We start from the raw sequence: 25,764 nt of genomic DNA on the forward strand, positions 1-25,764 counted from the left end.
AGCAGCCTGCTCTGCAGAAATACAGATTTGATAATCCCATTCAGAAAGATTGGGCCACCTATTCATAAGCAAAATGCTTTCAGCCACAGCCCAGAGAAGCAAGACATGACCTTTAGGACATAATAGGATTAACCTACCACCATTAAAATACCAAAGGGTACATTCAAACTCAGGTCAAAATACATGCCACAGGAACAGGAACAACTTCAAACACAAAAGCCCAAGCAGGTATAAAAATCCACCACACCCAGCTCCATTTTGTCAGTTTTCCCAGAACTACATGCTGTTGGTTCTGCTCTTCAATAAACAACAAGCTTTTTTCCAAACAGCCTCCATTTTGTTTATTCCTGGCTTGAACTGGACTTGATGATTTTTCTTTCAGCACTTCCATAAAGGATAGGTCATTTAAACCTACGAAACTGAATGAAACTGGAATTTTAAGAGTAAGATTAAAACTTTAATCTTCTGCTACATTTGGAGTCAGTTTTGAGTCATCTTTCTTCATTCTGTCAATTTGAAGGACTAGGAAAGCAGATCTTCTAGGACGGCACATTTTATCTCAATAGCACCTTCCATAGAAGTTATAAGACATGCCAGGAAGGATTTTTATTTTAATCCCATTGCTTAATAATCATGGTTGTACACAAGTAGCAAGTTTGAGAGTGGAGAGAGACACTGGGCACTCACTGGCTTCTCTGATTTCTCCCTTGTATCCTTAGTTCTGCCTTTCAGAGCACAATTGTATGGGCATCAACACTGCCCATCAGGAAAATCCAGGCAAGATTCCATAGACATCTGCTTTTGATGCTTGTGTGGAAAAGAAGCCTTGGCCAATCTTCTACTTAGCTACTCCCACTACAGCTGTCAGTGGAAGCCAGAGTTCAGTATGTTAATGAGGTAAAAAAAATCCTCCTTTAAAGTTACACCCCTCACTTCCCAAAGGAGACATGCATCAAACTATTTCATTTTAGTGCGTCTCACTTCCCTGGAGTCATCCCCATGTGATTGCTGCCAAATAAAACATTGCTAAGGAGAACATATGTAACACAGACCAGAGGGGTCAGGTCTGAAATCATTCACAAATGGAAGCTAAGGCTTAAACTTTCTGCTCTTAATTCTAATGACAATGGAAGCAGAATATTCCATCTCCCTCTACAGCAGGAGATATGGGTTTATGCAATACCTCTTGTTTCAATTCTCTTCAGCATCATTTGTTAATCTAGTATTCTGATTAAGTTCTGAGATGCAGGAGGCTGGATAGGGAGAAAAAGCCTTCTGTTTTTCCACCATTTAGATGATTTGCCTCCTTTTCATCTACTTGTGCAATCGATCCTTGAAGTGTTATCTCACAAGTTAATATGCATACTGTACTAAGAACTTGTTCCGAGCTGGAAATGCCTCACTACTGTAGTCAGATTTTAAATTATCCTTGTACTGGCAAAGGAATCAATAATCTCCCAGATACAGTATGTGGAATTTTTAAAGAGCCAGTTCTCTGCTTGCATTTGTCAAACTAATTATTTTTTAAAAAATCATAAATACCAGTACATATGCTGGTACCATCAATGCATATTTTAGGTAATCCATTTTAACTTAAAAATGATATAAGCAGGTGATGAAGTTATTCCCAGCTTGGACTGAACCCTGATGAAGACTTTTCCTTCAACACAGGGTAGCATTCTGTAACTATTTTTCTTTTCTTTACAGCTTACTTTTAGAATTGCTAAATATCTAAACACAATTAGAGCAGAGGAGCAGAATTGATAAGTTTCTGATCTCACACACCCTCCCCCTGCCTTAACTGCAGCCCTGAAATCCCTTTCCAGGGGCCAAGGAGAGAGGCCTATGGATTGTACACTGAGGCTATAGGATGTCTATAGTTTGACTGTCTCCCTCTATCTTTCAAAATCTACCTAAAACTGCTAAGAGAGGTATTTGTCAGTTTCAGATGAATATCATCAATACACTGGTAATAACTCAGTTATATATCTCAACCTTAGACTGGACCGAAGATGCTATGGTGGTTTTGATGTCTAGGGGCAGGAGTAATATTCATTCAGAAAGGCAATCAGTTCCGGTGTTAATCCAGGACAGGGAGACACTTCCCCTGAAAGTGCAAGTCCATGATTTTGCGGTCTTCTGGACTCACATCTATTGATGGATGAGCAGGGAGAGGCACTATTCAGAGGGATCTTAGGCCATTTTCCATTTATGTACCAGCTGTGCCTCTTTCTAGAGTAGAGGGACCTGATTATAGTAACTCATGCCCTTATTACCATATGGCTAGACTACTGCAATGCTCTATATATTGCATTTTTATATATAAATTCCATTCAAAGTTTGTACTTGGTGCAAAATACAGCAACTCATCTATTTCTGACTGAGACCTGTTGTAAGCTTTTGGCTTCTGTGCTATGACACCTGTAGTGGGGTTCCAGTAGATTATGATGCGATTCAAACTGCTGCTTTTAACCTATACTGTAAATTTCCACGTGGCTTGAATTCCAGGTTCTCCAGTAAAGATTCCTTAAATCAGAATCTAACATTTTTCCTAGCAGTAGTTCCCCACTTTAATGTGGGAGGGAGGCTGGGGCACAAAACAATGTTTTGGTGATGGCCCTTATTTTATGGAATAGTTTCTCTTCTGAAGTTAAGCTGGCATCCATTCTGATGGCACAGCAGAAATTGTTTAAAACAGAGCTTTTCCAGAGAGTATTTGAAGAATAACGGTATGGCATCATCTTTTACTTTATTGTGATTATTATACTTTAGGGAGCTTTGGTATGGTATGTTTTATGCATTTCAGCAGATAAACTATTACTAAGATAAAGTCCCTGAACAAACATTTATTTGTTCAGGATATTCCCTACTTTTCTACTCTCATGAGTGCTCAAATTTAAAACATAAAAATAGAACATTTACAATTTCTGCCTGTCATATGGAGCAAAAGGAGTTTGGTTTTTGGAAAATATTAGGAATTAAATTTTATATTAATTTCGCCCACATACTGCAAGCATAATTTTCTCCTTAAAGGAGACCCCACCCCATCAATTCTTGTACTGAACAAAAGCAGAAGTACTCTGAGATGCCCAAGTTGTTGCATATATGCATGATAGTAGGAGTTGGTCCATTGCCTCCTGTGAAAAAGGACAGCAGTTGTAATGGGAAGTTGGGACTAGTTTTATGGCCTGTAATGCTACAGAGTAGGAAGAAAGGGTGCCTCAGCCCTTCAGTGTGACCCTTTCATGTTCCATAAGGAGGAAAAAGCCTTTATTATGACACTCGAAAATTTATCTAGCACAAGATTTCTTAGCCTGATTCATTTTTGCCTTTGCACTTGATATTGCTGTTTAAAGCATAGTCGAAAGCAAGCCATTAAAAATATGGCTCTGTTACAAAAAATAGGAGTCCTTGACAACTATTCTGTGTGAATTTAGAGCTGAGCCAGTGTAGTTTAGATGGGGCAGGGTTGAACTGATGATGCAAGAACAATGTGCAATCTTACCCCTTGATCTTTTTCTTGGAAAAAGAAATTGCTGACAAAAGAAGCAGTTTAAAAGAATATACAAGTCAGCATTGGTTCTCCACACGCATAAAAAAAAGGTGGCAGGTTCTCAGATTATAAAAATATTACATAATAGTTTTGGAAACTTCAAGAGTTTCACATTGAGGCCACTTTTCTCAACCTGATGCTCTCTAGATCAGCACCCCTCAACCTTTGCGGCTTGGTGGCCCGGCTGGGGGATAGGGGAACTGGGCTGTGCATGCTACAAGGCCCTTGTGCGAGTGGCAGGCTGGTGTGGGCCGGCGTGCATGTGTGAGTACACACTGGCCTGCTAGTCATGCAAGTTGACTGCATGTGCACACACTCCAGCCAGCCGCTTTCATGGCCCAATTCTGAATAGGTCATTCCCCAGTAGTGGGCCACAGCTCAGGGGTTGGGGACTGCTGTTCTGGATGTTTTGAATTCAACTCTTTTAACCAGCAGGATACCTAACTGTGATTTATGGGAGTTCCATTACAGCACATCTATGGGGCATTAGGCCGCAAATAGCTGCATCAGGAACACAACAGAGTAGGACCAAATTAGTAAAACAAAGACATAAGATGAGAGAAATAGTTGGGTAAGAACATTTTTGACCATCCCAAATAAACAGTTCTCACATTCAATGAGAACAATGGCATTTTAAAAAGAAATGGCAGGGGTGGAGGGGTCTATAATCTCTCTGCAGAAATGTATATACATGAACAATTGAAATGAACTTTTAGAGGAAAAAATTGAGCAAGTAAGCAAATTAATCAATCAGTTACTGTCAGAATAGGATCTGGCTGCATGAGAGACAACTAAGATTTTAAAAATACAGTGACAAATATTAGTGGAGAGGAATCCACGCAACTTAGAACACAGCACCGAATCACATTACACTTTTTTTGATGGGAAGGATGGCATTGAATCAATCTTTTCCCCTGATGACTGACTGGGCAAGTCTCTAAACAGCAAGATTTCAGAAGTGATTTGCTATTACCTTCTTCCTAGGGCTGAAAGTAAGTGACTGGCTGATGGTCACCCAGCTGGCTTTCTTCTTAAGGTGGGACTAGAGTTCACCATCTCTTGGTTTCTAGTCTTGTGCTTGAATCACTACAGCAAACTGGCTCTCATCATTTTACACTGTGAATATTTTGAGCCTAGAGTTTTAAAGTTTTAACAGACTGATTTGCATTTACATATACATTCATAATAAAGAAGGGAATGTGAAAGCATCTTTGAACCCAAAAGGCTATGTTGGGAAACAAGAAGCATTCTACATCTTCACTGGCAATTTGAATCTACAGCAGGGCACATAGTCAAGTTCTGACTATGTAGATTAGATATCTAGAAATGTAGACTACATTGTCATTGTTTGAATGGAACTCAATGTGTCCCGTTTCTTTCCCAGACTCCCCCTCCCTCCTGTTTCTATGGCAAGTTGAGCAGCTATAGAAGTTAGCAAGTATCTTAGCAATTCAACCTTGACACATCTGAGAATTATATTAAAAAGATGAGGATGGGGTGTCCTCTTTTGTGAGGAAAATACAAAATGCCCATATTTTTCTTATGATCTCCATGAAAAGAGATTCCAAAGCTAAGATATTTACAATATTTTATTACTGGCTTTTTTTTTGTAAAGTCACTGTATCTTTTGACATTCTCAAAACATCTTTACCTTTCTTGTGACATTTTCTTATGTAAAAGACAATCAAATTAACCTAACCTTCTGCCTGCCACTCAACTAATTCACTGAATCAACTGTCTATAAAGAGAAGTAGAACTATCCTTGCGGACTCTCTTTAGGTCATCTTGCTCTTCTTCAACCTTTCAGCTGGGAAAAATTTTCCAAACTGAATACCATATTCTAGATGGGAAGAGTTGTTCTTTAATTATATTGAATTGTGTGTTAATTACATTCAAATTAAATATAGCCATCTTGATCAAGATATACAAATATACATACATACATAAACACACACACACAAATACACACATACATATTGCCAATCGGCCTAAAAAAAGCCTTGCACATCTTAGCCACAGACACCACATGCAAGTATTCAATACTCATTATACAAAATCTAAGATCTTAGCTTTTGCTAAATACCTCAGCATTCATGTCTGGCAACTGAATATGTACTTGACAGAACAGGTTAAAATTTTCAAGGATTTAACAAGGGTCTTTCATGCATGGCATGTATGGAACATGTTCAAAATACACATAAATTAGCAACAGGCCTGCAATCTTCCTATTATCTAGAGATGAGTTATTCATACGTGTTATACTTAAACAATTCTCTGCTAGTGTTTGGACACAACTTCTGTTTGAGGCCCAAATGAGACTGTAGTTTCTTCCCTCTTGGAGAGGAGGTAAATTTAATCTAAATTATAAGATTGTAAATTCTTAAGAAACATATTTCAAATTCAATAACATGTTACTAACATGATTTTGTATTCAAGACTGGCATGAACAAAACTGAAATTCATATTTTGACATGTATCTTCTCCTAAAACTACTTTTCTCAACCATAGGCTTCTTTCCCTGATCTTAATTATTTTTTTGTTCATCCAGGAGATCATTGCATGAGAAATTGAAATGTAGTTTCTCACAATTTTGATGATGGGATATCAGCATGTAGTGATAGCCTTTAAACAATAGCCATGGATTAGGAAAGCTGATTAGATGTGGCTGCCCTACCTAAGGACGTATTCTCGAGTAGTCACTCTTTTTTAAGCCAGCAAAATATTTAAGCCAAATAATGCTTCTCAAATTCAGAAGACCCCTAATTCTGTCAAGATTTAATTCCCTTCCAATAGCTGTTCTTGAGGTTAAATTTCAGCAAAGACTTTGTCTCTGTGGTCAAGGAATTACTGAAATATTAAGTCATCTTTTGTTACATAATTCCCCATCAAGTCAAATTTCCAGGCCATCCAGATTTATTTATAACTAATATTGTCCAACCAATGTGATTTTGTTTCTCTGAATGTAGCTAAGTTTGCCTATTCTTTAAAATAAAATACATAGGATTTTGATCACATCAAAGTTATTGTTTTCAATTTTTATTTGCTGTCTCAGAATTTGTCATTTTCCTTTTTTGAACTGGCCAATATCAGCTGTTTGAGGGAGACCAAATTAGGAAACAGATACTGCAAGGATTACTGGGACTCCACTTTACTTTATATATTAGTATTAGCGTATGTTCTTGTTATATTAGCCAGGAGACTACAATGCAATTGCAGAGTAGTAGTTTGACTGCCAAACTACCAGCTCTGTTTTAGGACACGCTCATGTGCTCCCCATGGTGCGCCACAAGGGGGCAAGCTGGCTTCGCACCAGAAAAAAGACAAGCAGCTCTTCCTGCAGCAGCATCCAAGGCCTTCTCCTTTCCTGGAACTGCCTCACGAATGGGTGTCACAACCAGGAAGGTTCAGAGAGTAGGAATCTGACTGCCTGCATGAAGTGCCAATTCGTCTCCCATTGAAGTGGTACCTATTTATCTATTTGCATAGAACATACTTTTGAACTGTTAGGTGGTGAGGGGCAAATGACATGGACTTCGTAATTTGTTAGCTAATATAGTTATTTTATATTTTACTTTGTATTTTAAACCTAATTACTTTATATTTTGATTTTATTTACTTTTGTCTCTTAAAATAATGATAAAGTTTATAACTGGAATGTAGGAAAACGTCTTATCTTATGGCTGTATGGATTGATTAGATAGCTTCTAACAGAAGGATGGCTGTATATTTCCACCCCCCCCCCCAAGAAAAAGTTTCTTAGTGTCAATTGATTTACTGTGACAAGGAGGGATTACTTTTATCTTGTTCAACCAATTTTCCTTTTTCATAATTTGTTATGTTAACTATAAAAGGGATGTAAGCTAAGGATCGGGGTTCCTTCTTTGAATGAGAGGAATCCCCTTTGTCTGAATATTCTGATAAATTGTAATAAAATGATCTTCCTGACTTGGTCTGTCTCATTGGAAATATGCCTGCTGAGGCACGAGCATGAAACAGCCATATTTGGCCTTCAGTGGACAGAAGCTGAGTGAGGACTCAAACTGCTGGAGCAGAAACCATCTCCAGCATCAATAAGCCACTGAACCATCACACCTAGACTCCGATTGGGCAGGGCCTTCTGAGATGACTGGGGCAGGTCTTAGCTCAGTTTTATGGGATGAATTTGAGTCTGTGACCGCTGAGGATGTTGACAGAGTGGTGGGACCAATGAGCGCCTCCACTTGTTTATTGGACCCGTCCTTCCTGGTTGGTCTCGGCTGCCAAGGAGGTGACACGAGGCTGGTTCCAGGTGTTGATCAACACTTCGTTGAGGGAGGGGTCTTTCCCGCAATCCTTGAAGGAGGCGGTTGTGAGGCCCCTTCTCAAGAAGCCTACCCTGGACCCGGCTGACTTAAATAACTTCCGTCCAGTCTCCAATCTCCCCTTTGTGGGGAAGGTTGTAGAGAGAGTGGTGGCGCTCCAGCTCCGACGGTCTCTGGATGAAGCGGATTATCTAGAGCCTTTTCAATCTGGCTTCAGGCCCGGCTTCAGCACAGAAACCGCTTTGGTCGCGCTGATGGATGATCTCTGGTGGGCCCGAGACAGGAGTTATTCCTCTGTCTTGGTGCTACTTGACCTCTCAGCGGCTTTTGATACCATCGATCATGGTATCCTTTTGCAACGACTTGAAGGAGTGGGAGTGGGAGGCACCGTTTTACGGTGGTTCTCCTCCTACCTCTCTGGCCGGTCACAATCGTATTGGTGGGAGGGCAGAGGTCAACCCCGAGGCCTCTTGAATGCGGTGTGCCACAGGGGTCGGTCCTCTCCCCCCTCCTATTTAACATTTATATGAAGCCGCTGGGTGAGATTATCAGACAGCACGGGGTGAGGTTTCATCAGTATGCTGATGATACCCAGTTATATATCTCCTCCCCGAGCTCTCTCAGCGAAGCGGCCGATGTGATGGATCATTGTCTCTAAGCCGTGAGGGTCTGGATGGGGGTTAACAGGCTCAGGCTCAATCCTGACAAGACTGAGTGGCTTTGGATGTTGCCTCCCAAGGACCATGTCAACTGTCCAGTGTTGACTCTTGCGGGGGAAAATATACCCCCTTCGGAGCGGGTTCGCAACTTGGGTGTCCTCCTTGATCCATAGCTGAATATGGAACATCATTTGACGGCTGTGGCTGGGAGGACCTTTGCACAAATTCGTCTGTTGCACCAGTTGTGACCCTACCTGGACCGGGAGGCTCTCCTTACAGTCACTCATGCCCTTGTCACCTCACGTCTGGACTACTGCAACGCGCTCTACATGGGGCTTCCCTTGAAAAGTATTCAGAGACTATAGTTGGTCCAGAATGCAGCCGCGCAAGTGATAGTGGGTACTCCTCGATACACCCACGTTACACCTATCCTCCGTGAGCTGCACTGGTTGCCTATTGGTCTCCGGGTCCAATTCAAGGTGTTGGTTATTACCTTTAAAGCTCTATATGGTTCAGGGCCAGGCTATTTGCGAGACCACCTACTACCTCATAGTTCCCTTCGTCCGGTTAGATCCCACAGGCTGGGCCTCCTTCAGGTCCCGTCGGGCAAGCAGTGCCATTTGGTGGGGCCGCAGAGGAGGGCTTTCTCTGTGATGGCGCCCACGTCTTGGAACCAGCTCCCCCCGGAGATTAGGACCGCTCCCACCCTGTTGGTTTTCCGTAAGCTGCTTAAGACCTGGCTTTTCCGGCAGGCCTGGGGTTTATAAAATCTGACCCCTGGATGACTGTTCTTGTACTGTTTGTTTTGTTATGTTTTATGTGTTTTTATTGTTAGCCGCCCAGAGTCCTCCAGGAGTGGGGCGGCTTATAAATTTTAAAAATAAATAAAATAAATAAATAAACACCTCTTTACTCTTGTAGATTATACAGTAATATAATAACAGTATCTTGAAAACCTGCCAGTTTCCTTCTGCCCTCCTTATACTATTATTTTGTGTCTCTTTCTCATTGATATTCTTTCCTTTCCCAGAGTTGAGATGTTGTTTACTTTCCCTTTTATCAGCTGACAGTTCTTGAATATAGATGCCAACTTTAGCTCTGTTTTCCTCCCCAATCAATGTCCATCATGAAGTTTACGATCGATATATACACATAATGGCTATTTTCAACCAATAAGTAACCTTGCCTAACTTACCAATGTTCTATCTATAGACAGAATTTTCAAACTTAAGCACTTCTTGTATTGTTGCAACAAGTTAAAAATACACATTTCAATGGAGACATTACAAATAATGTAATCTGATTCCACTTTTTACAGATGTTATCCAGATGCATTTAGACCACATTCTCAGCATTCAATTTTGGAAGTTGTAGTCCCAACACTTCAAAGAGCACCTGGTTTGGTGCAAATATTTTAACCCTTTATTAATTTATTTCATTAATTTAAAACATTTATATAGCATAGATGGTGGTAACCAACTCTGAACTGCCCCCAATCAAAAGTTAAAACATATAACACCATATTATAAAACTAAACGCATTAAAATATTAAAAACAACCAAACCAGGCACCAAATCAAACTTCTAATATGCAGCTGTCCAATCTTATCCCAGCACTTGGGGGAAAAGCCAGGTTCAACTCTTTAGGAAGGTAAGGCAGGTAGAGGCCTGCCAAACTTCAGAGGGCAAAGTGTGTTCCACAGAAAAAGGGCTGCCATGAAAAGGCACAATTCCTAGATCCCCTCAAATCTCAATATTTAGGGGAAAGAACTATCCTATCTGATCTGCTAGGATGGTAGACGTCTTTAGGAAAAGATGGTCCTGCAGATAACCTGGACCTCTGCCATACAGGGGCTTTAAAGTTGATGACCAGCACCTTGAATTGCACCCAGAAAGAAACTGGAAGCCAGTCAACTTCTGCAACAAAGGTGAAACATGGGCAAAATTAGGAAGCCCCATTACTGTGCACACTGCTGCATTCTGAACCAACTGAAATTTCTGGGTGGTCTTCAATCGCAGCCTGTGTACCAGCTTTCCCATGTCGGATCTGCTAAATCACAAAGCTTCATCCAGGAGTCTTGCTTTATTATCTTACAAAACGTTTTTAACCTGTTTGTGCGGGGCAATTTTTTTTCCAAGCTGCATGCAAAGCAATGACCTACATTCCTAGTAGACAGAATGACAGGGTTTACATATTGCATTAAGCCAAAAGTTCTCAAACTTTCTGGTGCTGTGACTTCTAAAACAATAAATATGTTTGTGTGATCCCTATGAATAAACCTAATGACTTCTGTCTTGGTAATAGTCAACATTTAGAATCAAACTACTTCATGCATTTTGTTTTGTCCTTTTGCTACCCCCCCCCCCCAAGCTTGCTAGTGTTTTGGTTAACTAAAGGTTGTTCACTCATCTCTGAATTTTGTAAATAATAATGCAGGAGTAATAATAATTTAGTGGACAACAGATTATAAAATGTAGTTCTCTTTCAGGTTACGTATGGAGACGATGACGTTCTAAATGCTCTGTCACATTTTAAACCATGAAACAGAGAGCTTCCCAACTGCAGCTGAGTTTTCAGTGTAGGAAAGTATTTAAAAATCAAATGCTCTTATCTATTATATCATTTTAAAATGCTAAGACTCTGAGAAGGGAGGGGATGCCTTATTTATGACCTCCTTCCTTCTTGGAAGCTTTTGGTCCTTCCACCTCTATGTTTTTTTAAAATGTAAACATAGTGCATTATCAGGATTCCTGAGGCAAACTAATAAATAAATAACAGAGTTGGACAGGACCTTTGAGGTCTTCTAGTCTACCCCCCCCCCCCCCGTTCAAGCAGGAGATCCTATCCAATTCCGGAAAAATGGCTGTCTAATCTTTTTTTTAAAAAAAAAAAAAAAAACTTCCAGTGTTGGATCACCCACAACTTTGGAGGTAAGTTGTTCCATTGATTAATCGTTCTCACTGACAGGAAATTTCTCCTTAGTTCTACAATGGATCTCTCTTTTTTATGCTTTACTTCTTATCTTGCTTTCAGATGCCTTTGGAGAATAGGTTGACCTCCTCCTCTCTTATGATAGTCCCTGAAATATTGGAAAAACTGCTATTATACAACTCCCATTCCTTCTTTTCATTAGACTAGATATTTCCAATTCCTGCAACTATGCATTGTACAGTTTAGCCTCCAGTCCCCTAATCATCTTTGTTGCACTTCTCTGCACTTTTTCTAGAGTCTCAACATATTTTTTGTATCATGGCAACTAAAACTGGATGCAGTATTCCAAGTGTGGTCTTACCAATATAAAGTAGTAACATTTTACGTGATCTTGATACTATTCCTCTGTTGATGAAGCCTAGGGCTTTTTGGCAGCTCAGCACACTGCTGGCTGTCGTCTTTGAGAATGTCCACACAGAGGTGGAATATTACAGATAAAGCTCTGGAACTGTTTGCAAAATTGAGAGAAATCAAGCCCTTTGGAGTTGACAAATCCAAAGAGTAAAGGGGTCCCTAAAACAACCATCTCTTTTATCATCTTATTTCCATCCATCTACTTGCGTTGCTACCCCCAAATGCATCACAGAATCTGAAAACAAAATAGATCAGGCAAAATAACATTGCTCATAGGAAATTACATCCTCTCTCTCATTACAGAATGAAAACTAGTAATGAAAATATTCTAACACTCCTATGTCTTTCTTGCTGACTTGACTAATAGTCACCTGTCAGTGTATGTCAGCATTTTCTTGTCACTCATCTCTGGTGCCTGTTTGTTTGTTCATGGTCCCATGTTGTATTTCAAAGATTTAGCATAAGGTCAAACATTCAGATTATATAAGAGTATAATCTATGTCTGAACTAGCCCTGTTAACACAAATACTCACTGTGTTGTCATGTTTTAATGAACACAAGAAGAGGGTCAACTGAGAAAGTTTTCAGCTGAACTCATCCTTCAAGCTTGAACTTCTTCAAAAATTATTCTTTAAACAAACATATTTATAAAGAAAATATCAACCAGCTGATAATCCTCAAGGGCCTGAGGATAGCTAAACAATTATATTTCAGTGCAATTTATGATGCTACAATTGTTATTACAGCATTGCAAAAATATATACTGCTCAAAAAAATAAAGGGAACACAAACGTATAGGATCCTATATGTTTGTGTTCCCTTTATTTTTGTGAGCAGTATATTTTGAATAACTTGTTGTAGAATGATATATTTTTTGTGTGGATTTTCAAATTTCATGTACCCTGATAGGTATCACTGATTGGAATACTTACTGGGGTATGTATATGCAAATACAACAAGAAATCTGTTTGCTTGTCATATAAGATTATGTCACATATCACAAAAGCAAGACAAAAGCAGTATCTGTGGGCCAATTTAAAGCATCACAATGAATCCAAGAGTCAAGGTTTTGGGTTGACTCAGCCAAAGAAATCTCTTTCACTGGCCTATTTCCTGATGAGGCAAGAGACATCTCTTGAGGATCCTTGTGTATTGTTAAAGTAACAGATTCAGCAGAGATAATGTTAACATTCATTATTTTTTCCAGGAAATTAAGTTTTGCTTGATTAGCACCACAAAAGAATTTCCTATTATGGCAGGTAAAAGAAAACAGTAAGATAATGGAGGAACACAATAAGATTAACTATCCTTTAGGAGGTGGAAATAGCAGGCACATTGGTGGATGTGATTATGCAATGTACTTAAAGAATATAAAGTTCATTATTAAAATATATACAGTATCTTAAAATTCAAGAAACTAAATTCTACTATTCCCTGAGCAGTGATAAGTAGCATTCCATGGCAAAGGAAACAAGTGGGAAAAGATGCTCAAAGAGGATAGAAGTTCCTAAAAAAGGAAGTGTTATAAGCACTGTTGGAACCAGTTTCAATGTGGAAAAGCAGAGAAAGTGGCAATTCTAAAGTATCATACTGGAGTGCAAATCATCTCCAAATTTACAGAATCTCAAGTTACATCAGCCCATGAATCTGGGTAGCAGAAGAATTTGGAAAGACTATGTTATGATTTTCCTTGAACCCAAAATATTTAGGCCATTATGACTCCTTGGCTGCAGAATATAATTGCCTAATACAGCAAAGACACTCCGATTCTCAACATCCTGTTACAGCTTTGATGCCTTAAATTAAATTAGACTGTTTGACTGTCCCCAAGTAAATCCAGATGGTTTTGGAATAATATAAGTGACTTTACAACAACAAAAAAAAGCAGAGACAAAAATCTTAGCAGGCAGATAAAGCTATTCATTTCTAACATTGGAGATTGGAGTTGTCATGGAATGGGAGTGGGGATCCCCTATTCTTCAAGAGTTTTCAGGGAGATTGTAGAGGCCTTTGATTTAAATCTGAAGCCTGAGAAACAATGGATGCCAGAGAAATTGATCCTAGGATAAATTACATTAAGGATACCTATGAAAAAATAATTTTCTTTTTCCTCCATCCTTCCATAAACCTCAAAAAGCTTCTGATTATGTATTTGGTCTTTCAACAATGAAAGGTGAGGAATAATGAAGGGAAAAGGCGAATACAGGTAGCCCTCAACTTACGGCCATGATTGAGCCCCAAATTTCTGTTGCTAAGTGAGATATTTGTTAAGTGAGTTTTGCCCCATTTTACGACCTTTATTGCCACCGTTGTTAAGTGAATCACCATAATTAATAACTTGGTTGTTAACTAAATCTGGCTTCCTCATTGACTTTGTCAAAAAGTTGCAAAAGGTGATCATGTGACCTTGGGACATGGCAATGGTTATAAGTATGAACCAGTTGCTAAATGTCTGAATGTTGATCACATGATTATGGGGATGCTACAAAGTTGTAAATGGTCGAAAAATGGTCATGTCACTTTTTTCAGTGTCGTTGTAACTTTGAGTGGTCATTAAATGAACTGTTGTAAGTCGAGGATCACTTATGCAGGAATCACAAAATATTCTTTCTGTGAACTTCTTTAAGTTCAGTTATCTAAAGTAGAGATGAATACCTATTTTCCTGGAAAAAGATGACAAGATATAGATAAAAAGTTGGGAATCCTCAAGTATGTATATGCTGTATAATATTATGATTAGATTGTGCACCAGGTAACGTAAAGCCTTAAATACAGCTCTCCCAAACTTCCAAAAGGTGTATTGAAACTCTTACTTTTAAAAAAGGCAAAAACTATTAATATCTGACTGAAAAACAATTATTCTGATTATACAGTATTACAATTAATGTATATTTAAAAGGAACAGAATCAAATTCAATTTCAGCCCTGGATTTACCAATTGTTTTTTGAGGTATGGCTCCAAGCATGACCAAATGCGCCTTTCCCAGGAAAAGTTATGAACATCATCTTCTGGGCTGTTTGCGAAATGTTTTGAATATCTAAAGGTACTATATAAGCCATAATATTGTTGTGGCTACCAACAAGCTGGATTAGATCATAAACTATCTTAGCCTTTCCATCTGATGACAATTAGTGCTAAAGGATTTGGAAAATAAGATTTGTTGGAAGGATTCATTAGTTCACATTGTATTCCTAATAATCTTGAAGTTTAAAATATAGTAACTTTCCATTTGTAAAAGAGCTACAAATCTCAACCAGAAAGATTCCAATACATTTGAAGGACACCAATTTGTGAAAATCAACCTAAACACCAAGCTATGCCAACTATTTGGTTAGCTATGATTAATACTGATTTTTGTTGATTGCACAACCTCCAGTTGTCAACCAGATTATTTACAAAGCACTCCATAGTATATTTATTCTCAAATCTGCTTTAGGGTATGAGAAGATGGGGAATTCTAGTTTAATTTCCATAATTACTGGACAGTTGAAAAACTGTTATAACATGACAAATACAGAATGCATGATGCCAAGAAGACAAATATGTTGCCTCTTTTGTTTTCTCTTAAAAAACAAAGCTGATTTTGTAGCATCATCTTGTCTTATCTTGGCTAAGCTGGTGTTCTCTAGATGTTTTGGAGCACAACTCTTACCAGCTCCAACTATAACATCTCAGCTGATTACAGATGCTTTCTGAAATAACTGAAAGGAAGCAGTTTTTTTATTTACAATTAATAAATTCTAACCGTTTTGGTTTGTTCTCTGATTAGAAAACACAAGTAAAGGAAAAAGCAGATTCCAGGAAGTTGTTTTAATAGGTCAAACTAGATCTGGAGCAGTGACCTCCCTCAGGAGCAAAGAATCTTCATGTGCTTCTTTTAATCTAGAGCACCAAAAATGACATTATTCAAACAGTAGATTTTCAAACTGGGATACTTAAACAAGTTACATTAAAACAAAACCTACTGACCTCTAGAACAGTGGTTCTCAACCTGTGGGTCGGGACCCCATTTGGGGTCGAACGACCATTTCACGGGGGTCGCCAAACAACGCAGTCCGCCATTTTTCCCCCTTTTCCTTAGCTGTGCTACTCCCTTTTATTCTATTGGCTTTTGAAAGCCAATAGAATAGACTCTCTTGAATAGAGTCTAATTCTATTGGCTTTCAAAAGCCAATAGGAATTGTCCAGGCTGTCTCTGCCCTGCTGAGCCCGCCAAAAGTCCCATTCTGCAAACGGTGCTGCACCAGTTGAGTAGTCCTCGACTTATGACCGGTTGAGTAGTCCTCGACTTACGACCCGTTGGGGGTCGCGGCATTAAAAAGGTTGAGAACCACTGCCCTAGAATTAGCACTATTCAATACAAACTGGGACTTGTAGTCAGTGTCTCTTTTTGTCTCATCTCTCCCTGTAAACCACTGATGGCTTTTCTTATCCATTTCTTATATATATATTCTATTAATGCTAACAATTATTCTTACTATGAACAATTTATTATAAAAGTTGACTATATACCTTGCATGTAAGTTGTCATATTAACTGACAGTTAGTGGAAAAATCTCTCTATCCAAAGGATCCAATAAATGCAAAATCTCTCTCAAATCAAACCTGAGTACTGGATACATGGACACATCCTTGTAATTTTCTTAGTATCATGTCTTTTCCCAGGATTTTTTTTTTATTTAAAAAATCCAGTTCAACTTTCAGCCCTGAGATTGCCTAATGGTCTCCTAACCAAATTCTAATAGACCTGGCCCCACTCAATTTTTTAAGATCAAATTTTTAAGTTCAGCTATGTGTCACCACCTAGTAAGGCTGAGCAATCAAAACACTGGCTGCTAATATGAGTGATTCTGTGTGAATTCAGCAGCTTTCCTAATTTGTTTTCTTTTCTAATGTGTTATATTACATCGTCCATGATCATTAATCAGTAATTCAGGGAAGACTGGTTGGTATGTAGTCTTTCATAACACCCCATTGTCTTTCTAGCATCCTGTATGAAGGATGTGGGGAGAAGAGGATTGTGGGGAAGTTTAAACATGATGCATAAACTTTATTATCAGCCTCCAGCTCTAATCTTTAGGAAGCCAATTAATATCTGAGTTCGCTTTGGAACCAGTTGAATGGTTCAAAGGCTGGGGTTCTAAGTACTACAGTTTCAATCAGAATAGAGTTGGAAGGGACCTTGGAGGTCTTCTAGTCCAACCCTCTGCTCAAGCAGGAGATCCTATACCATTTCAGACAAGTGACTGTTCAGTTTCTTCTTAAAAACCTCCAGTGATGAAGCACCCACAACTTCTGATGGCAAGCTGTTCCATGGGTTAATTAGGAAGTTTCTCCTTAATTCCAGGTTGCTTCTCTCCCTGATTAGTTTCCATCCATTGTTTCTTGTCCTGCCTTCTGGTGCTTTGGAAAACAAATTGACCACCCTCTCAAATATTGGAATACCGCTATCATGTCTCTCCCCCACCCCCCCCAGTCCTCCTCCTTTTCTGTAGGCTAGCCAAACCCAGATCCATTGTTTGGGTAAGACACTTAGGATCGATACTCAATGCTTTGAAGACAGAGCATCCTAGAGCGGGAAGCAAAAAAGCAAGCATCTGACATAGCAATATAATCTAATTGGCAGGCATATCATGGGAAAATTTTTCCCAATGGCAAGCATGGCAGTTAACAAATATCCAGAACTAAAATATGTTTTAGAAAGGACTACCCCGGCTAGGGCTGAGGCATATAGTCAAGGCATTATTACTCCGCTCTAAGCATACCACTTCTTACTAAGGAACCGAAGGGATGAGCAAAGTCCCGCGCGGCGGTGTCCGCACTTTCCTTAGCACCGGCGGGATGACTACTCACGTAGAGTGCCGTGTGAGTCGCACCGAAGAAGGGGAACTTGACGGCGATGGGCTGGAGCCCAGAGCCGCCGTCGTCTTGTTGAGGGGTGGCCGCGTCTCCCTGCGCCAGCCCGAAGGGATAAAAGCCAGCCAGCGGCACGGCGCCCTTGGCTCTCAGACTGAACCAGCTGCCGAGCACCAGCAGCACCATCCATCCGGACAGGCCCCGCATCTCTTCGGCAGGCGTCGCAAGTAGGAGCGTGGAGACGGGGCCGGCTGAGAAGCAGCGTGCCTGGCAGGAGGAAGGCGCTGGCAGCGGCGAGGCAAGGAGCTCCCTGGGCTCTGTGGCAGGACCACGCCGGCTCCAGAGCCGCCAGACACGCTCGGCGAGCGACCAGAAGAGCGAAGGCTCAGCAAAGTTCCCGCACGCTCCCTGAGCCTTTCTGTGCGGCGGTGAGGAAGGGCACGGCGCCTCATTCACACAGGTCAGGACATAAATATTCATATCCTAGTCAGCCAATTGGGATGGGATCTGACGGAGGCGTCCCGGGACCTTAGGGGCGGAGTTAGAAGGATCAGCCTTTTCTTAAAGCGCTATGAAGATCCGTCGGGGATAGTTTAAGGCTTCGACTCGCGGAGCAGCAGCAACAGCAGCAGAATGCTTGGCAGCCAGGCAAGTTGGTTCAAGGTACCCGGTATTGCCTTCTTAAGCTGCAGTCCCTAGTGAGTTTCCTAAGAATGATGGGACTGCGTGCTACTTTGCACCTTTTCCTTCTTTAGTAAGTCACAAGGGTTAGTTAGCATTTGGCATCCTTTCGAAGTTATTACTCCAAAAAGCCAAACTGGTTTTATGCTGCAGGCCTTGCTGGGAGGATACAAAACCAGAGTTTCTGTGCCTACACCGATCCATAAACTAGCTAAGCACTTGGAAGTAATTTGCTTTGTAATTTGTAACACAGATGAATCCACCCTGCTTACAGACAACATTACTCCACTGTCTCTTGGGCATAGGAGCTCAAACATAGCCTTGTGCTCAAAAAAAACGGAGATGCGGCCATTAGGAAGACTGATAGAGGAAAAAAGTATTGAGAGCTTTTTTCCCCCCTGCCATACTCTGACTCTACTTCTCACTGCTTCTTGCGTGAAAAAGCTTCCAGATTTCATTTTTACGGAAGTGGTGGTTAAAATCTCACAGTCTGTGTCTCCCAACCATTGACAACAATGATCTAGTTGAAGCAAAGATGTATGTAAAAAATATTTTCTTCTATTCCCAGAATCAATTATCAAAGAACATTCTCCTTTCTAGCAAAAGATGAAACTCCCTCATTTTCTTCACTTTATTGCTATTTTCTGGATCTTGCAAACTAATGCTAGCTCAAGGGTATATAGTCCCCCTAGGCTAGAGTGACTGATGACGCCAACTCCTAATGATGCAAAGGTCTGTATTTTTGGAATGATTTGGGAGGAGGGCCAATGTTGGGCATTCCCAAAGCCAGTGTTCTCTTGGCCTTAAGCCCCTGCTACAGATTCTAGTGTTTCAAAATGTAAAACCTTTTTAAGATTAACCTGCAGTTTACTGATAGCACAGTGGATGTGCAAAAGCCACTACACTATAATCCAGGCCACAGGTTTTAGCCTAGCAAGTTGTGAAAACTCATTCTGTGTAATTCCTTTTACGGTTCAGAGTGTCATGGAAACTATGAAAATTGTGTTGTTAAGCATGATAAAGTTAACAGTGGTTACAGGTGCATAATAATTGAGAAGAATTTAAAATCTAAGCCACTTTAGTCTAAATTGGCAAGCATGTCAAGAACATATTAGCCTATTGTTATTTGCTGTTATAAAATAGCATATAGGAGTGAATAAAACATGGTTGTATTAACAACGGGCAAGCATGCCCTGCAACTGTAAAACACATTTTATTTTTTTAGATTCTTTTATCCCACTTTTATTACTTTTTAAATAAAGTGATAAATATATCTAAGACCCCTTCCTCTTCCTGTTTTACCCACAAGAACCACTCTGTGAGATGGGCTGGGTTGAGAGGGAGTGACTGGCCCAATGTCACCTAGCTGTCTTTCATAATTAAGGCAAGACTGTATCTCAGAATCTCCTGGTTTTTAGGCCAGAATCTTAACCACTACACTAAAAGTTAGATTACAAAGTTTATGACTGTGTGTTACAAAAAGACAGGGTAGTTAGCTTAGTTAACTAAAGCTTGGAAAAATATGCAAACACATATTCTGAAAGTATTACTTTATCTTCAACTATCAAAGAATCCTCACTTGAGTTCTGCTATAGAGAATTAATATTGCTATTAAAGATCTTGTGAATTGTGGTGTGAATAAAAAAGATAGAGAAATACATTGAAGTACTCAAGGTGCTTGTTGAAAGTGCTACATGCTGAAATCTCTAATGGCTTTTGCAACTAATTAAATCTGAGAGACAACAGTGTTTTAGTTAAGTGTTGTGGCTATTCTATTTTTCAAATTCCATTTTTGTGTCTTCTAATATAGCCATGTTCATTGGTGGTGGGGGGCATTTTCAGGATCAACACTGTACCTTCAACTCTTGGCCTCTTAGGCAGATATCCCAATGGAAAACTTATGAAAAGTGTGAATGTGTGTATCTTAATCTATATTATTTAGAGAAAGAAATACTCCCTCAACTTTTCTTTTTGGAATCTGTTGTTCCACCCACTTTCAGCTCAGTACTCTTTGCATTCCCTGAAATCATAATTGTTGTGTACTTGAGAAGGATGTCAGACTGCTGGTCACAGGCCATAATAGCCTGAGATTGGCATTTAGAATCATCAGATTGGAAGGAGCCATTTATGTATTAAGTCCAGCTCTGCTTGGTACAGGAATCTAATCAAAGCATTTTTGACACAAACATTCTACTAAAGTGGTGTCCATCACCCGTCATAGTGAGTGATTCTATTGTTGAAGTACATTTCCTGCAGGGAAGTGGTTTTTTTTTACTTTTTTCAGTATTTCTAATGTGAATGCCTTAAATTCATTATTCCATACCCTATATTAATGAGCATTCTTAGTTTAAGTCATTATTCCATGTCTTAAATGATGATAAAGAAGACTTGACCTTTTTTCTGTTTGACATCTTTTCAGATATTTGAAGTGTAATATCATATTCTCCCTTACACATGCCCAATTTCTTTCATCACATTGAACAGGACATAATTCCTAGTCCTTCCCCCCCCCCATCATCTCACTACAATTTCCATGTCTGTTCTAGTTTATCTGAATTTTTTTTAATGTGCAGTATAGTCCACAGGCAATCACAATATTTGAGGCAGCAACTGATCAGTACAGAACTATTACTGGGAACCATGCTTTAGTTGATGCAGCCTAAAATTACATATGCCCTTTTTAAAAAACCATATTACGCTGGTGATTCATATTCATCTCCAGTTTGTCAGAGCAGGACTGTTGCCTGTGTGAACAATTGATTGCTTCCTAGCATGAAGCCTGAGAAATTAAAATCAAGATGTAAGCTGTGGGGAAAAGTGAGAGAAAAAGAGTTCCAAATTTCAAATATGATGGATATAAGAAGGAACTGCACTTTTACATTGATAAGGGAAAATCAATTGCTTCAAGAGGTTCAAATATGCAATCAACATTTTTATCAGGCCCTGGCTTGTCAAGTGTCAGGGTAGCATCACAGCACTGTTGCAGTTGGGGGGAACTGGCAGAACTCGTCAAGGAAGGAAGAAAGAAAGGAAGAGAGGGAGGGAGATTCATTTCACTGGAATGTGTATGTTCTACAAAGTTAAGTGGTGTGCTGGTCCTTTGGTTGTCTTAATGATTGGTAGGCACTTACGCATATAGATAGGAACGAGTGACCTAGAGCTTCAAAAGCAGTGCACATCAGGGCTTTGCAGGCATATGGTTGCCATTTAGAGATCTTTTGAATAAACCTGCTTGCTGTTGATTCTCCCTTGTAATTGTTTTAACAATAGCAATAGCACTTAGACTTATATATCACCGCATAGTACTTTACAGTACTCTGCTCAGTTTAGTTTGGGTCTTCATTTTAATGGCCTTGGAAGGATGGAAGGCTGAATCAGCTTCAAACTCCAGGCTGTGGGCAGAGATAGCCTGCAATACTGCATTCTAACCACTGCACCACCGATGTTTAATGCTTTGGAATTTTTAAAATTTAAAATGTCCAACAGTAGATTAATGAAACAAACAAAAATCCCAGCTTCATTATTTTACAAGTCCACCAATTAAAAAAAAAAAAGAAAGGTGCATTGTGAGCAATAAAGAGCAAGCAGTAAATAACAAGGGACAAAATGGCTGTGGAAGACAGTGACCTGTGATCAAAAGGAAGTGGACATTCTGCAACTGTTGCACAGTAGCCAATTGGAAGCAATTGCTTACAGTGAAGTATAGCAGATGGACCACACAGCACACTTTGCCAGCAACAGTTGGAACAACTATTTATAAGATGAAGTTAGAAAAGACAAAGGGAGGTTATCTTCGTGGTGGTCTGTGGGTAGGTTGAGGATAATGTGCACTTTTGTCCTCCAAAAAAATCCCAAAAACCAATTAGTGGACTATTCCTGTGCCAGCGCAAACCTTAAATCAGGTATTTCCCATCCTAAAGCTGTTGTTTAATTTTGGTTTCCTAAGTGATGAACTTTCCATTTGTGTCTGTTAAATTTCATCCTGTGTAAGGAGTTTATTTTTTTCCTCCAAATAACTACAGTACTGTGAATGGGGAAGGAACACTGACAAGAGCAAAACTCCCTTCCTAGATCTTCAAAGTCCATTGATAGTATTGTAGCTGTTCTTTGCAACAAGAGCATTTCTGTGATTTGTTCTGCTATTTCTTTGAGCTTCACTCTGGAAGAGAATGTGCTTCACCAGTCAGTTGGTCTGGTCAGCTTATATTTGCTTTAGTCCCTTCTAAGAGAAAGTCACTCTACAATATTTTTTCTCTTTGCTTTCTTGTTGGGTGAAATTAACTCCATTGACTTTGCTTGTCAGAAGGTCACAAAAGGTGATCACGTGACTCCGGGACACTGCAACCATCATAAATATGGGTCAGTTGATAAGTGTCTGAATTTTCATCATGTGACCATGGGGGTGCTGCAATAGTCGTAGGTGTGTAAAGTGGTCATAAGTGACTTTTTTCAGTGCCATTGTAACTTTGAACAGTCACTAAATGAACTGTTGTAAGTTGAGGACTACCTGTATAGAGAACTTCTAATCTCTTGTAGTACCTTCTTTTTTTATTTGACTGATCTTCAGCCTTGCCTATGAGCTGAAATGGAGGCACTCACTGTTCCAATCCTCTAACTTTTTCTTCAAGGATCACTGTGAGCAAATATGTATCAGGTAACTTCAGGCAGGAATGTAACCATTTACAGGTTATTTATTTGTAAACTAGATTCTAAGCAACCTACAATAATACAAATATTTGTACAAAAAGTTATCACCGATTCTGTCTGCTTATCTTCATTCTAGAGAGTTAAAAGTATTTTAGGTACTACCAATTATTTAACTAGGTGGCATCATAGATAGCTACTTGCCATCTATTTCAGTCTTCAGCAAGTTACTTGAAGTTCTTCCCAGAACCATTCTATAATTTCTTCAATCCAGTCCATCCACTTTATCTGTGCACTTCCACTTCTTGTCAAGTGCTGGGATTTTTTTTTTAGACCATCATCCACTCTCATCACATTTTCAAAGTATGTGTATTTCTGTTGCTAAGCATAGCATGAAGGAAGCAATTATCCTTTACTTGGGCACAGATTGATTGAATCTTTTTGCAGTAACTGGTATAAAATATTGCTCGGGTCCATAATTTGATTTTTGATTATCTTTCTGGATTGATTCTTAATGTCTTACTGTTATAGCCATATATTATATAACATACATAATGTATGTCTCACCAATCCAAACATACCATGATTTTATATAGTATGATAAAAAAATCAGATCCCTTAGAGCAGAAGTCTGCAACCTTGACAACTTTAAGACTTGTGGACTTCAGCACAGCTGGCTGAGGAATTCTGGGAGCTGAAGTCCACAAGTCTTAAAGTTGTTAAGGTTGCAGACCCCTGCCTTAGAGCAGTGCTTCCCAAACCTGGGTAAGTTACCCCAAATTGGGTAAAATTGGTTTTCCTTTGCTTCATGACACAAGAACCATTACCCAATCACAATCAGGGCATTTAAATTGACTTAAAGTGCTTTATCTACATTGGTTAAAAAAGACTTTCTGATAAACAGTTTGGGGTAATGAAGGAAAACTTGGAAAATCATTATCTTAGAGCTTAATGGACTTAACAGACAATGATCAGTGTATCTATCATAAATGGGAAGAGATATAGTCCCAGCCTGTGTGGTTTGTTAATGCTTAATATGATGTGCAAGCCTAGCCAAGTATATTTTATGCAATAAATCTTGGTTAAATGAATCATGGCTTAGTGCTATGTGTGAAGCAGCTCAATATTTTTCAGTGTGGAGATGGTCTTCATTTTTCAACAGATTAGATCATGAGGCCAAATATAGCTTCTCAAATAAACAACTACTTAGGTTATCCATCTTCCTGCGACATTTTAATAGGAAGCATCACAGCCAGCTAGACCATTTTTCTTCTTGACAGCAAAGTTGGCAATCCACGTTTTGAGAAGTGATTCCTTCCCATGGAAGTTGGAAAACAATCTTCCAGAGCATATAGGAAGTTCTTGGCTAAGAACATACTGTACATATAACAATTATTTTTCTCATTAGTGTTTTGGAAACTGAATAATTAAAACAACATATCCATTCCAACATACGGCTCTTTGAAAGTTAACTTAAAAAGCAAGATATTTCCATTCTGTGGCTTCATTCTCCTGGGAAACGAGTGCCATGAGTATCAGATCATCTCATTTCTTTTTCATACATATTGTTGTATATCATGGTGGCATTGTATGTTGTTTGTCATTCATACAGCTCTGGAATAGTTTCCGCTGAGTCCCCCAACTATCTCCTCTCATTGAGTCACAACTGAGCCCATGTATGTCACTCGGCTATCCTGCCACATAAAGGGAGGCTTATTCCTATTTAATTCCGGCTTTATCTAGGGACATATTTTAGAGGATACACAAAAGCTCATTAAGATCCATCCATGCAGCTTACCACTCGGGAATAAAAGTTATAAACTAATTGACAAAGTTGCACAAGAATTAGCTGAATAAACAGTGAACTTTTATGTAAGTACATACTTTGTTTCCAAAGAACAAACTAATCTTTAATCCTTGCCTCTTTAGTTAACAAGTATTTGTTCCTTTTCCTGTTTGCTCTGTGTTGTTCTTTTCCTGCATTTATCTTTGTTATAAACTTCAAGAAATTGCTGTCATATTCAAGTTGGAAAAGATGCCAGAGGAGGAAATCAGATCATCCTCACTGGTGCTAAGCTATTTTGTTGACGCTTATATCCCAATGTTCCCTTAGGTCGGCAAAAAATCGGAATCCATAGCATCTGAATTATATGTAACCCTTCCTCATGTTTGCATATCACACTGGTGAATTTTAGTGACAGAACCCATATCTGGTGACCTCACATTTTGGTACTTTTAAAACTTTGCTTTAAATTTGTGAGGTTGGATACACCCATGTCCCTTTAAACATGCCATTCCATTCCATCCCAGTCTTCCACCCTTCCCCGTGGAAAAAGGTGATAATTTCATCCCCACTCCTCTGGAAATGTGAGTTCTATGTGGCAAAGCGGCAAAATAATAACATGCTTCTTAGACTACATGTCATGCTTCTTGGCCATTATACACTGTTTTTCAGATCCCTGAAAAAGAGTTCTCCCTTTTAAAAGATGGGAAGGGAGATAGGTGTTTTTTGTAGTTTGCAATATTCATATAATATCTACAATGACTAGCATTTTTATCTTGTCAAAATAAGCAAGTAAATTGACAGAGTAGTTCACTTATGAAATATATTTTATATGACTCAACAACTTACAAGTTGCACTATGTAAGTTAAACTGATCACAACTAACATGGCAATCATACATTTTATTAGAAATAAACCTACTGAAATGTGGACATTATTTA

The 25,764-nt window shown here is 39.2% G+C and overlaps 1 protein-coding gene across 6 annotated transcripts in view; it reads right to left on the reverse strand.

Annotated features, from left to right (window-relative positions):
* The window catches only part of SNED1 (sushi, nidogen and EGF like domains 1), a 91,602-nt gene extending 73,120 nt beyond the window's left edge, over window positions 1–18,482 (reverse strand). For 3 of the 6 annotated variants that reach the window (XM_039320584.1, XM_039320585.1, XM_039320583.1), the window contains exon 1: window positions 17,713–18,479. In XM_039320584.1, coding sequence (XP_039176518.1) covers window positions 17,713–18,195 — 483 coding nt within the window. In that variant the 5' untranslated portion in view covers window positions 18,196–18,479. Of the gene's footprint in view, window positions 1–17,712 lie in introns of all 6 variants that reach the window. The other 3 variants (XM_039320586.1, XM_039320587.1, XM_039320589.1) reach the window with 2 other exon arrangements.
* Between the last annotated feature and the right edge of the window lie 7,282 nt (window positions 18,483–25,764).

Source organism: Crotalus tigris, unplaced genomic scaffold, assembly GCF_016545835.1.
Source record: "Crotalus tigris isolate CLP2741 ecotype Arizona unplaced genomic scaffold, ASM1654583v1 scf7180000023658.1318691, whole genome shotgun sequence".
Classification (NCBI taxonomy): domain Eukaryota; kingdom Metazoa; phylum Chordata; class Lepidosauria; order Squamata; family Viperidae; genus Crotalus; species Crotalus tigris.